At 44.9% G+C, this 14,508-nt stretch overlaps 1 protein-coding gene across 1 annotated transcript in view; it reads left to right on the top strand.

Annotated features, from left to right (window-relative positions):
* The window catches only part of PIK3AP1 (phosphoinositide-3-kinase adaptor protein 1), a gene marked incomplete at its 5' end in the record, with an annotated part of 110,624 nt that overhangs the window by 89,763 nt on the left and 6,353 nt on the right, over positions 1 to 14,508 (top strand). The window contains 5 exons of the mRNA XM_019639005.1: positions 1,755 to 1,850; positions 4,147 to 4,341; positions 7,230 to 7,295; positions 9,077 to 9,282; positions 10,644 to 10,716. Coding sequence (XP_019494550.1) covers positions 1,755 to 1,850; positions 4,147 to 4,341; positions 7,230 to 7,295; positions 9,077 to 9,282; positions 10,644 to 10,716 — 636 coding nt within the window. The remainder of the gene's footprint in view (positions 1 to 1,754; positions 1,851 to 4,146; positions 4,342 to 7,229; positions 7,296 to 9,076; positions 9,283 to 10,643; positions 10,717 to 14,508) is intronic.

Raw genomic sequence — 14,508 nt, 5'->3', positions numbered from 1 at the left:
ATTATTGGGGGGGTGGGCCCGGTATAATCACAGAGTCCTTAAAAGTGGAAGAAGGAATCAGCAGACAGACCAGAGATGGCACCATGAGTAAGACTCAGTTCTGCCAACCTTTCAGCCTGACGTCACTGGCTCTGGAGATGGAGGAAGAGGGCCCTAGTACCATGGAGTGAAGTGGCTTCTAGAAGCTGGAAAGGGCAAGAAGACAGACCCTCCCCCAGCGTCCCCAGAAAGGAATGTAGTCCTGCCCAAACCTTGATTTTAGCCCAGTGAGACCCATTTCAGATTTCTGAACTACAGAACTGTAAGATAATAAATGTATGTTGTTTGAAGCCACGAAGTCTGTGGTAGTTTGTTACATCAGCAATAGAAAACCAATATGCTATCTAGGTTACCCAAATATAATGATAATGATATCCATTAATATTTAGTGCCTAGAACTGTTGGTAAGCATTTTATAAGCATTGTCACAGTTGGCTTATACAATCCTCCTATGAGGTAGGTACTGTTATTTATCCCCACTTTACAGATGGAGATATAGAAGCTCAGTAATATCAGGTAAATTGCCCAAGGATGCAGTGCTAGTAAGAGTCAGAGCCAGGACTTGAACCCAGGCCTCTAGGATACCAAAGTCCATGCCTCATTCACAACCCTCAGGACCCTTCTTGGACCACCATATCAAAAGGTCTAGATACGTTCATTTGAATTTGAAAGAATGGGTTTAATTTCAATATATGTAACTGTGACATTGTTTACTAATAACAGCAAAAAAAATAATTGTAAGAAGGAACAACAAACAATAGATAAATTGTGGTTAATTTAAACAATGGAACATTATGCAACAGTTTAAAAGAATGTGTTGGAGCCACTTCTGTCAACATAGTACCATCTCAGAATTATAATAATACCATCTGAAAAACAGCAAGAAGTCGATTTTTAGGTCACCCATGTAATTGGTTATATATAAGGAGGGAGCACATTGACCTTTGGCTTTCACTGTTAAGCATAAACCTATGGAGACCAAAACTGTGTGTGAAAACCATTCAATTACCACAGCAGTTTCTGCTCAATGCCGAGTAACTAGCAGTGCCCCATTACTTGATGACTCTGAAGCACGCGTTTGGGGAACAAAATATCAGCCTTGTGTTAAGAGTAGAGCTTTGATATTATCAAGAGGTTGTATTCACTAAGTCATATCACACCATCACTGGGGACTCATTTGCTTAGGCAGAATATGTAGTTTGAAGTTGAGTAGTATACTTTGAAGGAAAAAAAGATTTGAATTTAATCATTGTACACAGATATACTGTTTCCTTAATACTTTGATCTTTGGGGACCAGTTAAATATCACATTTCCCAAGAGTATAAATTCGCCAGATTGTCTACTCTTCAACTTCAAACTACATTCATACTTTTTTGAGTCCTATGGTCCAGGAAAGGGCCTGAGGGTTGTGAATGTTGCTCTCCTTTATACTTTACACTTACTGGGTATCCTTACTGAGTGCATGGATGGATGGATGGATGGATGGATGGATGGATGGATGGATGGATGGATGGATAGATGGATGGATGAATGGATGGACGGATAGATGCATCGATGGATAGATGGGTGGATGGGTAGATGGATGGATTAATGAATTCTTGAATCTTTTAGTTCAAGATCTCTTGATTTGTCAAAACTTGTATATCCATCTCTAAAATCTCCTTGCCTGTTTGGAAGAACAACTTATAACCTGTTACCCTCCTTTTCCTTCTAGATGTTGAAATGCTTCAGGCCAGTACATCTAACCCAATCCCTGGAGATGCTTTCTCTAGGACCACTAAGGACTCTATGATCCGCAAGTTTTTAGAAGGTAAGTTGTAGCTGTGAGCAGGGAAAGAAAAACAAATGTAAGACATTGCCTTGTTCCAGGGTTGCTCCACTCAAGGAATGGGCTGCCATGTACATGGAATATGGTGTGACTGAAGGTACTGAATAGCCCATAAGCCCTCCATCAAATTGTTACAGGGAGTTCAGAAGTTTCTACCACTCATTTGCATAAACAGATTACCTTCAGCAAAACCTCTTTTTAAATGCACATGTTTATTTTTATTTAACCAAAATTGATTGAGTACCTACTATGAGCAAAGCACTATTCTGGATCTTGGGTTGAGGGGACACAAAGAAAAATAAGATACAGTCAGTGCCCTCAAGAGACTTTACTATTATAAAAAATGTGTATTTCACAATAAAAAATAATTTAAAAAAAAGAGACTTTACTTTCTGGTGAAGGAGGAGAATATAAGGGAATATACATAACACTTATTAATTGAGGCTATATTTCATAGTGGCTAAGAACATGGTCTCTGATTTGTACTCAATTCTTCCCTTAATTAGCTGGAAAACCTTGGACACGTTTCTCAACTCTGCGTCTTAGTTTCCTCAGTTGTAAAATGAGATGTATGTTGTGAGAATTAAATGAGTTATTGTACATTACACCTCAGAGCAGGGCCAGGCATAAAACAGCAATAAAGATTTTTATTGTTGTTGTTCTTCTTCTTGTTATGGAATGTTTCAAAGGTGGGAGATGTTAAATTGTATGGGTAATTTCTTAACACTGTTCAGTCATTTGTAATTTATGGCAGTGTCTGTTGCTCAAACAGGTATAGAAAGGGGGGTGCTAAGAGGATAGGACTCAGGATGGAAAAAGTAGTTTTGACAGTGAAGTGCAAAGAAAAATTGTAAGCAATTGCAGATAAACTACAGCCTGGCCAGCTGCCTGTTTTTGTAAATGAAGTTTTATTGAAACACACCACACCCATTCATTTAGTATTGTCTGTGACCGTTTTCACACTATAAGGGCAGAATTAAGTACTATGTACACGAGGGACAGGCACTGTGGGAATCACTGTCACCCTGTAGGTAGCAGGCTGCTCTCCCAGGACACTTCATTCTGTTAGCATAAGACAAGCCTCCCCAGAACTTTGTCATCCCTTTGTACCAAATGTTCAAAGGTGAACAGATGAGGGCTTTTCCATTCATTGGAAACGTCTCTGAGGGCAGAGCCTTGGGACTCAGGACGTCCTGATGTGTTGGGACCAGCCTGGTGAGTCCTCTGGACCCAGGACACAGGGAAGCCAAGAGCGGTTTCCCCACAGCTTAGAAGATGCAATGAAAAAATTCCTAATAAATACTGGATTGGAAATCCTGTAGGAGGAAGGCCCATGCTTTATTCATTCCCGTGTCTCAAATAGGTATTTAATAAAGATTTGTTGATTGAATGGTGCTAGGGAGAAGGAAGGGAAAGGAAAACACCTACCATGTGCAGATATTGAGCTGGGTGCCTTCCCTTTATTGTCTTATTTTGTCCTCATAGTACTCCTGTGAGTAGCTCTCAGAGGGAAATCAGGCTCAGAGAGGTTATATAACATGCCCAAAGTCACACAGCTCGCATGTGCGAGGGGCGGATGGCATACCCAACCAAGTGTGCTGAGATTCCCAAAGCCCAGAGGTCACTGATTGGGTCTCAGCACAGAGCATTTCAGCCTGTCGCCAGGCAGGAGGCAGAGAAAACCTGAAGGCTGTGGGACTCCAGGGGCAGAGGGTGGGGTAAGCTTCAGTTCTCAATCTTTCTGGTCGGTGGGGAGCAGACTGGGAACAAAGGTTGCAAAAGAAGCAGCATAACGTGCTGGTTAAGAGCGCAAGCTCTGGGGCCAGCTTTCTTGGGTGCCAGTCTGGCTCTAAGTGACTCTGGGCAGGTAATTTATATTTCCAAGTCCCCAGTTTCTTTATTTGCGAAATAAAAATCATGGTTGTAGTTACTCCACAGCGTTGTTATGCAATCGTAGGAGATAATATGGGTGATAACACTTCAAACAGTGCCAGGCACAAAGGACATCCATAGGAAGGGTTTGGGTTTTGATGCTGGAGCCATTGGTGGTGAGGACCCCGGGCCTCCCTCACACGGCTGCCCAGTCCCCAAGGGGTTGTTTCAAGTCCAGTGGGATGAATAACTGAATCCCAGCAGGAAAACTGAGATGATGCAGCCTAGGGCTCACTTCCTTTTGCTGCATTGATGGGGGCAAATGAAGGTGACATCAGTGTTTCCTCAGTTGCTTTGCGCAGGGTCCCCATTCACCGCTTTCCGTCACCTTTTGCTATGTTTCTAGGCAACAACGTGGGACTGGCCAGTTTGGAGAAGGAGCTGCAATCTCTTGGTCCGGACGATGTTTATCACACAGTGGATGACGACGAGGCCCTTTCCATAGACTTGGCCAATAGGCCCCCGGTCCCAGTGCCCAGGCCAGAGGCCAGTGCTCCTGGCGCTCACCAGCTGCCTGACAATGAACCATACATTTCTAAAGGCAAGTACGGCAGGGAGTGATGCCCAGCGGGGTCCTCAGAGCTGCTCAGCAGGAATTCCCTGGGTCTTCCAACTTCTGGCCCATTGCTCAGAGACTATCCCTTTCTGCATGGTCTCCAGCCAACCCGAGGAGACAGTCAGAGCTTGGGGAAGATTCTGGAGCTAGGCGAGAAGCAATGATCAGATTCAGTCTGGCCTTCCTGGAGGCATTCATATGCAGTATGAAGACAGAGGTGAACAAGGTTTCCCTCTACTCCAGAATGCAAGAACCCTGCTCAATTTCTGTCTCCTGAAACTCTTCTTCTTGTTATTATTATTATTAATTTTTAATAGCTAACATTTATTGAAATACACCAAGAATGCTCTATCTGGAACATATCATTTAATCTTTACAATAATCTATTAGATAAGGACCATTATCATCCCCATTTTACAGATGAGGAAAATGGAGGCTTGAAGAGATCATTTGATTACCGTATAGCAGAGCCAGGATTAGCACTCAGGGACTCTGACTTCACAACCCTGGCTTTTAGCCACTATGCTAGGCTGTCTACTTACCTATATTAATAAGAATTGGTGAGAATTGGGTTTTGACTTCTTCCTAATGGTCCCTGGGGCATCAATTAGATACTGATAGCATTGTCAGTTTCACTGTCTTTCAGGACTTGATTGTATTAATATGATTACAAGTACTGTAAGAGTACTTGTAATGAAGGTCAGGTGTGCCTGACCTTCATTCCATTGTTAACAGTATAAGCAGGTTGTGGAAGGTGTGGCAAAAAGAGATCCTAAATTGGGGGAGGTAACCCTCATCTACAGCCCCAGGCAATGGGGCTGAGGTCTTCAGATGAAGTGCAAGATGCTCAGTTAAGTATGAATTTTAGACAATCAGCAAATAATTTTTTATTGTAAGTATGTTGCAAATATTGCACTCCTTTTTTGGCCTTGGTTTTGGTTTGTTAAACCTGGCAACCCTAAATGGAGTAGAAATACAGTTGAGGGATATTTTGCATTGCCAAGGGCTGTCAGGCTCCTGGTTTGCCATCTCCTTGGGTAACACCCCCTTTGGCGTGTGTAGTGGACACTATTGGTGCTCTGCCCACACCCTCCTACCTCTTTTTGTTTCTGTGTCCACTGGCTGGACCCTGCCTGTCAGGACCTGTGTCTTTTAGCCTGATGGCTTTCTTTGGCAGCTAAAGCCTCCTCTACCCTCCTTCAGGACAGGCTGGAAGAGTTGGGGGGTTAACACCCCTGGACACAGCTCTCAACCAATGACTGGTGAGGGTTGGTGGATGAGCGCCCCGGCTTACTTGCCCCTCCCCTGGGAGAATTCTGAGGTGTGTCCTCTATCTTGCTTTCCAGAACGCCCCAGCCTGCCCACTGTGGTAACTTACTGGTAACCACCATTACTGCTTTATTCACTTCCTTGTATCGCCTCCATCAGCTCCCACATAGACTACATGCACTTGTGTTCTGGTCCCCAGGTCTGCTTCTAAGGGAACCCCAATGAAGAAGCATGCAAATATACATTGGTAATGCCTAAATGGCAGACGGGTGAAGGAGAGGGTGTGATGGCAGAGCTCATTGTGGGGAGGCAGTTGGGAAAGGGACACAGGTGATTCCTAAAGAGTCTTGATGGACTTGCAAAGAAACTGTGGGGAGGCAAAGGGAAGGAGAGAGGCAGAAGATGACAAAAAGGGCAGTGATTTGGAGGGTTCATGTCCTAGTTCTTGCATTTTCCAGCTGTACAGCATGGGACATTGGGTAAGTCATTTCACCCTCTTTAGCTTTAGTTTCCTCATCTATAAAATGGGTATAATAATACTACACATATTATATATATATATGTGTATATATAACATGTATATACATACATTATATATATACACACATATATATATACACACATTGATGCATGTATCATAATACATAATACTCTGCCAGAGCCTTATTGTGATCGTCCGATGAAATAATGCATGAGGAACTACTTTATAAACTGTAAAGCACTGTACTAGCATCACTTGTGTTAACCAGCATGCGCAGGTATTGCTGTCCTGCTGTCATCAATCTCAAGGTTTAGATGTGACTGATGATAGTAAAAGCAAACATTGAGTACTTACATGTGCCAGGCACTATGCTAAGTGCTTTCTATGTATGAACTCATGTAATGCCCACAATAACCCAGCGAGGAAGAGGCTATTATCATCCCCATTCTACAGGTAGGAAAGCTGAGTCAAGGAGCAGTCAAGCCCCTTGTCCGAGGTCCTATGGTTCATAAGTGGCAGAGTCAGGACTTGAATCCAGGGCATCTTGTGCAGAACCCAGGGATCCTTAACCACGATGCCGTCCTACCACTAACTGGACCTTTGTCACTTCCCAGTTTCCTTATTAGCCTGTATGGGTCTGTCACTCATGAGCAACATCATCTAAGTCCCTTTGGAGCTATGCACACATTGTACCTATTCCACCACTCCGAGTTCTGTCTCATGGCACTTGTGGACATGTTAAGTGGGACTTCCTTTGATTCTCAAGCTTCCAGGGGTTCCACAGCTACCTTCAGATGTTCAGGAATCCAGCCCATGTCCTCGTTCGCACCACCCTTCTCTTTAATGATCTCATGCATGCCAATCATGCCCTCCGGCTGGCTTTGTCTTTCTGGGATTGAGACTTGACCTGTTTGGTGTCTTCATTGCATAATCCCTGCAGCTTCTGATCAGTAGTTGCTCCTATTCGAGTTTTGATTTACAGACCCGCATACAGCGGTCCAAGGTGTGAGATCGTTATGATTGTGATTTTTGTGCAAGATTTTGGTAAATGCATAAAATATTATAAAGCCCTTGAGAAAGAAATGTGATTTGGCTTTTACCTAGAATATTCTTTATTTCACAGTTTTTGCAGAAAAGAGCCAAGAGCGGCCTGGGAATTTCTACGTTTCCTCGGAGAGCATCAGGAAAGGTAAGCCAGATGTCCTCAGCTTTTGTTTGTACGCCCTGAACTTTCGGGCGGTAGAAGTGTTCATGTTTCAGTGATTTCAGATGTTACAGCAACTCCTGAGCATTGAAAAAACAGAGAGGTCAAGAGATGCTTTGGCTGAAATTGTATGAGAATCCTGTACAGATGAGAAAGGGAGAGGAGACTGAATATTGTACAAATTGATCATGCCAAGGACATTAGTATACTAGAAAGTATCTGTAACGGCAGACAAAAGTACAATCTAAACGTTCAAATCAATCTCGACAGGATGAAAGTGGGCAACCCAGCATCCAACCTTTACCTAATGATACAGCCCCACCATGCTATTTACTTACCTTGTCTATCCTAAACTATATATTAATTCAAATTTTATTCAAAAGACATTTGCTTGCCATTGGGTAACTTTTTTTTTTTAACCAAAAGACTTCTTAAGGAAGTTTGAGGAGACAAGTGCCCTCTTCTTTTTGATTGATTTCCTTGTGCTAAACAGAGGCATTCAGTATTAGTCCATTGATGATTCTTTTGAAAAGGAGTTATGACACCATCTAAGCATTCAAAGGCATCCCTAAGGACTTTGGTAGTAGGGGATTGGAATTAGTTGGCTCATGCATTTTGTTTTGTCCCCACACTTCATCTCTCAATACAATTAAAGACAGACTTGAAGAGGTAAACCTGGGAGAAAGGTATGTGAGCGTGTGTAGACAAATGAGTAAATGGTTGGGAAGAATGATAGATCAACTTCTTTGAGGCTTTTTCAGTACCCACTGGGGAAGCCATCTCTCTTTTTCCTTCTTGCCATCTCCCTAAATCACAATGCCCAAATTGGGTCCTGCTGGAGAAACATAAAATCAAGGATAGCCCTACATGAATTGAACAGTAAAATGTCAAGTTGTCCTCACATGTCCTGGTGGCCCCGTCACATCTGCAAGTAGCTTGTTTCCCACAGGACCTAGTGTCATCACAGCCTAGGGGGACAGAGAGGTTGGCTTGGTATTTCCCCAGAAGCTCCAAAGTAGAGAACTATGAATTTGTGATGTGGAGGACAGGTTAGCACAGGAACAACCCAAGGAGAGCCAGTTGGGACCCAGCACCTAATTTATACCTGGTGATGTTGGATTTGGGTCATGATTCCATGGGTGTTCCAGTCTCCTCAGGCGTTTCATGGCCATGGAGCCACAATCATTGTGCCCCATGCTTCTCAGAAGCAGGGAGGATGAGAGGGCTGGAAGTGATGCTAGGAGAAGCATCCTGGCTAGACTTTCCTGTATATTCTCTTCTGGGAGTAGATTTTAGTCTACAGCAGTGGTTCTCAACTCGGGGTGATTTCTCCTCCAGCCCCTCAGGACATTTGGCAATGCCTAGGACTTTTTTGCTTGTTACAGCTGAGGAAGGGGGTGCTATTGGCATCTAGTGGGTAGAGGCCAGGGATAAGGCTAAACATCCTACAGTGTACAAGACAGCCCCCAAACAACAAAGATTTACCCAGTCCAAAATGTCAGTAGTGCCTAGGTTGAGAGAGGCTGGTCTAAAGGCTTCTCAGACATCCAGGCTTGGGGGATTTTGTTGACTCATCAGCAGATTTCATATCTCCCTAAAATGTCTCTGATTCCATGTCATCTCTCCCCCTTTTTGGTTCCACATGTAATTGTTCTTTTGAGACACGTCCTCTTGAGCCCATGACCAGCCTTGTTAACCCCACTCATCCAGTGGGCTCTCCACTTGGGGGAGCAAGCGGTTAAGCTGAGTTTTGTCATCCTTTCCAGAGCCTCCCGTCAGACCATGGAGGGACAGGCCCCAGTCGAGTATATATGACCCTTTTGCTGGGATGAAAACGCCAGGCCAGCGGCAGCTTATTACTCTCCAGGAGCAGGTGAAGCTGGGCATTGTCAACGTAGATGAGGCTGTGCTCCACTTCAAAGAGTGGCAGCTCAACCAGAAGAAGCGGTCTGAGTCTTTTCGCTTCCAGCAGGTAACTGACCCTGGGTGGAATGTGTTTCATGTTGTTTCTCTTCTAGACAGCAGTGGAAGCTTGGGTCCGCAGCTGCCGTGCGTATGGCTGTAACTGGGCACCTGTGGCTGGGCCTGTGAATGTTTCTATGAGTGTCATTGGGAGTCAAGGCTTATGTGTACCTGTTACACGGCTCCCAGGCTGAGAGCTGGATGGCTTTCCTGGTTGTTGTGTGGCTAGATTTCAGGAACAAAGACTCAACTGTAAACCCTAATTTTGTGGCTGCTACTTCCTTCTGCATGTGGCCCTATACTTTTGCTTTTCAGCTTTTTTCTTTTCAGTGTCATTCTTTCTACTGATAGTACCAAGACTCCCACAGAGCTATCATGCTTTAGAACTCAAAAAGAACTTGGAAAGCTCCCAAGAAACATGACTAAATGAAGAAAACAAATCATAGCTATTAAAACACCCAAGTTAAAACACACACACACACACACACACACACACACACACACACACTTCCTGTGTTTCTCTGCTGCTTCCTGGACCAAGCTCAGGCTCTCAGCTACAGTCACAACCCAAACAGCCTTTCCAGCCGGGCCTGGCCTCCTGGGGCCAACTCATGTGAACCTTCTGGTGTCTGGATGTCAGTCCCTGGGACATTTTCCAGAGAATGCTCAGACACTTCACTTTGAGGTAGTTGTTTATTGACCAAAATAGCAACAAATTTTGATGCTCACATGTGTACTCAATATTTATCAAATGACTGTAATAGACCAGACTGCAGGATTACAGAAAGGTACAAGACCTGGTCTCTTGCCCTACAAGAGTTCACAGTAGAGACAACACACACACACACACACACACACACACACACACGGCAAGACAGTATCCTTAGCCCAGTGCCAGATGGCTTGGACAGTCACTAAGGACTGGAGCACTATGGGGGAGGCTTTAGGGAGAAGGCCCGGAACAGATTCACGGAGAGCAATTGATGTCTCTCAAGGTCAAGGTCACAATGATGTGAAAACATAGTTTCAGAGGCAGGAATGTGTGTGGGGTGTTTGTGAGCAGATAATAGACTGGCTTGGCTAAGGGGTGGACAGGGAGGAGGGCAGTGGGTTCTAAGGCTGGGAAGGAGCTGGGAACCAGAGGAGAGGGAAGACAGTGTTGTGGACAAGGTGTCTTCCCTTCAGGCGCAACTTCTAAGAGAACTTGGATTTCTCCGGGGCTGATGCAAATGCACTCAGCCTCATTTGCATGTTGGAGGTGGTATTGCAATGTGATGTATCTTGCAAACAGCACAAAACCAGAAAGAAACTCTAATGCCTGGAGGGCTTAATTCTGATGCATTCTTTCAAAACTATATTTTTTTTCTCCAGGAAAACCTTAAACGCCTAAGAGATAGCATCACCCGAAGACAGAGAGAAAAGCAAAAATCAGGAAAGCAGACAGGTATGTGGCTTCCTGGGGATGCTGCCTCGTGGGGGACTTTCTATGACCTGTTGTCCTTGAATCTCCTTCTGCTGTGAGCAGCCTGCTTGCCTAGCACATGCCACCCCGTTTACATATCTGGGTCCCCGACTAGACTGTGAGGTCCTTTTGGGCAACGGCTTTGTCTCGTTAATTCTGCATGTTTAGTACCTGGCACATAAGACATGTCAGCAAATGAATGAATGAATGGCTTGAACTCTGCATCCCTCTACTTTCCCGCTCAAAGAGGATGCTAACGCTTTCTCCCCAGGCACCTGACTCTCCCCTTGGCATTCAGGAAGGCGTGGTTTCTCAGCAGAAAAAGGAGAAAATCCCACTTATAAGTGTCTGTTTCTGCACCCAGCAGGGAATTATGTAGTCAGTGTCCATACCACACACTGTGTCCGAAGTCCAGGACCCAGGAGTAGCAGGGCTCCTGAATCCAATAGCAGGGCCACAAATTCCAGTTGTGCACACTGAGAACCAGGCCACTCTGCTTCCCTGACCCATCCTCCCCCAGGGGCCACCCATGTGGCACCATCACACCTGAGCAAGGACCAGGCATTTTCCCACACTGCATATTCTCCCGGAGAGCCTCTGGCATAGTAGGTCTCTATGGTTTACACTTGCCCGCCTTATACCAAGAGGAACTGGAGAGAAAAGGCTTTTCGAGGCTCTCACACCTTGAATGGAGCCCCATTACATGAAGAACTAAGTTTGCGTATAACTTCCATAGTCTTTCCAGCTGCCATGAATAGCCCGACTTCCCTGGAATCTGATCAGGCTGGTAACCTCCCAGTCTTCAAACAGGATATCTTCTTGGCACAGGCCCCTTGCTCATGCCTCTGCCTTCTTGCCTGTCTGAAAATTACTAGGCTGTAATTTTCAGTGGCAGCCGCTTCTCAGTGAAGCCTTCCTGGACCACTCTGGGCCATTTTGTTCCTTCCTTATTTGAATATCTATAGAACCACTAGCCCTTCTATTCGATGGTACTTCTCTTTTGCTGCCTCTGATTGTTATTACTTCATTCTTTCATTCAAACCATCAGCAGTTCCCAGAGGTTCTGCCACTAAAATGCATCTTAAATCTGATCATTTCTAACCATCTCCCATGCTGCAGCCACAGCCAAGCCGCCATCAGCTTTTCCTGGATTAATGCAAAAACCTCTTCAATTGTCTCCTCATGTCCATTCTTAAACTCCTCTACAGTTAATTCTACAAACTTCAGCCTAAGACCTTTTAAAAATAAACAATCAGGGGGGTGACCAGTTAGCTCAGTTGGTTAGAATGCGGTGCTGATAATGCCAAGGTTGCGGGTTCAATCCCTGCATGGGCCACTGTGAGCTGCACCCTTTTTAAAAGAGTCAACTATGCCATTGTAGCATGAAAGCAATGTGTAACCAATGACAGTGGCTGTTCCCCACCCCCCCACTCCCAAAAAAGTAAATAAATAAATAAATAAACAAACAATCAGACCATGCCCCCACCCCCTGCTCAAAACACTCCAGAGGCTCTTATCCCACCCAGAGGAAAATCACCCTCCTCACTATGACCTATAAGGCGCTACATGATCTGACCCCTGAGTTCATCCCTCACTTGGCCCCCCGCTCTGCACTCCAGATGCAATGGACTCCTTTTTGTTGCTCTGTCTAGTCAAGGGCATTCTCCCCAGGGCCTTTGCACTTGCTCTGCCCTCCTGCTGCTTTTTCCACATCTTTATTGGCTGGCTCTTTTTCATCCTTCAGAGCTTAGCTGTGAGTTCTCCTCTTTGGAGAGGCCTTCTCCGCCATTCTCTCCGCAGTAGCCTTCCACCACTCACTTCCTGTGTCACTCCTTATCCTCTCTTTTCACACATCACTGACTGGAATTAGCTTATGTTTCTGTTCTCATGATTATTCTCTATCCCTAGCTCCCTTCCTGTCGCAAGCTCTGTGAGGGCAAACGCTTGTCTGTTTTGTGCTCTACGGAATCCCCTGCGTTGTAGCACAGCACATTGATAGGGCTCAAGAAATCTTTGTTGGAATGGTTGATTTCATTCATTTCATAAATATTTAGTGGGCACCGGGTACCCTACCAAATACAGAAACCTATAAGACGTGATCTTCACCATCTGGTTGCTCATAAGTTAGCCCTTTATTTGTGTCGGTCTGGTTTTCTCAGCTACAGCCTGTCCCACAATGCATAGCATGGTGTTTTGCATTTTGCATATAGTACTAGCCTAGTGAATATTAATGATTTTGACTGTTTGGGAGAAGAGTTGTAAAGAGGTTATACCCATGGCAAAAGGTCAGAGAGGTCATCCTATGATGTCTGCTTGAGTCACTGGATTTTAAATGTATGCTGCCACTAGCCAAGCTCACACTTGCCTGCCCTCCAGGCTGAGAGGAGGTAAAAGGAGAGGAGGCAGAGAACCTGGTTCAAGATCTGCTCGGTCATCCTTGGATCAGACAATAGGGCTTTAGGTGGTAAAAGGCCTGAGGAGCTTTTTAAAACTAAAGCACATATACCCAAAGATAGAAAATACAGGCAGCATACGAAAGCTGTGATTTGGTGATGCATGCGGTGTTTGAAGACCAGGGAGTCATAGTGTGAGGTCACGTGTGCTCAGTAGCCTGGGCTTCAGAACCGAGCCTACCTGTGTCATCACACCTGTACCACCCACCCAGCCTCTACCTGGTGACACTGGAGATATTGGAGCAAGACAGACACGCATGCTGAAGAGTAGAGGAGTACAGGCGTGGTTCCTGGGGCCAGCAGGGTTGGGGTCAAGTTCCTGCTCACTGCTTACCCCTAACTAGCTGGGAACAATGGACAAGATACTTCACCAGACTGAGCCTCAGTCCTCATCTGCAAAACGGCACAAATCACAGTACCCGCCCCATTACAGTTGCTATGAGGACTGAACAAGTTAGGGTATAACCAGGGCTCAGCACAGCACCTGGCATATGGCAACACTCAACCAAATGCCCACACACCAGCAGATATTCTCTCAGGCGGGGCCTCCCAGGGAGAGTGCATTGGGCTGGACTCACAGTCCAAGGTTCAGACATGGAATCATGATTTTTGAAATATAGTGCAAAATTCACCTAAGGCTAATTAGTCTCCAAATAAGTGATACCCACGATCGGCTGTAGTCTCAATTAAAATGGTCAGTGTCTAAATTTTTCCAAAGTAACATGGTTTAATGCCCATCCTCCCTTCCTTACTCCGCCCCCCCCATTCCTCAAGAACCAGACCCTCTGACTAGGAATATTTTGGGGGGGAGAGAGGGGTTAAGTAGTTTTACTTTTTTATATCAGGGGCTGTAATTAATGTCATAACTATTAAAAAGTTAAACTTTACATAATTTGATACTAAATAAGAACAGCTAGCAACTATAAGCAGTCCACATGGGGAGAATGTTCTACCTGTCAGTCCCAACTTTATTGGGGAACAATGTTTTTTTGGGGGAACAATGTGGTTTTTTCCAGGATCCATCAGCTCCAAGTCAAGTTGTCCTTTAATCTTATTTGTGGAGGGTTCAGCTCAGCTCCAAGTCCAGTCACCGCCTTGAATCTAGTTGTGGGGGGTGGGGGGGGGTGTAGCCCACCATCTCATGCTTAAGTCAAACTGGCAACATTGTTCTTAAGAACATGCACTCTAACCAACTGAGCCATCTGGCTGCCCCATTTTGGTTTTTTTTCACTGTGGTAGAATACACATAACGTAAAATTTACCATTGGACCTAAATGTACAATTCAGTGGCATGAAGTACTCACAGTATCGTGCAGCCATT

This window comes from Hipposideros armiger, unplaced genomic scaffold, assembly GCF_001890085.2.
Source record: "Hipposideros armiger isolate ML-2016 unplaced genomic scaffold, ASM189008v1 scaffold_42, whole genome shotgun sequence".
NCBI lineage: Eukaryota > Metazoa > Chordata > Mammalia > Chiroptera > Hipposideridae > Hipposideros > Hipposideros armiger.
The sequence above is the reverse complement of the archived record's forward strand: the minus strand, read 5'-3'. Positions and strand labels throughout refer to the sequence as shown.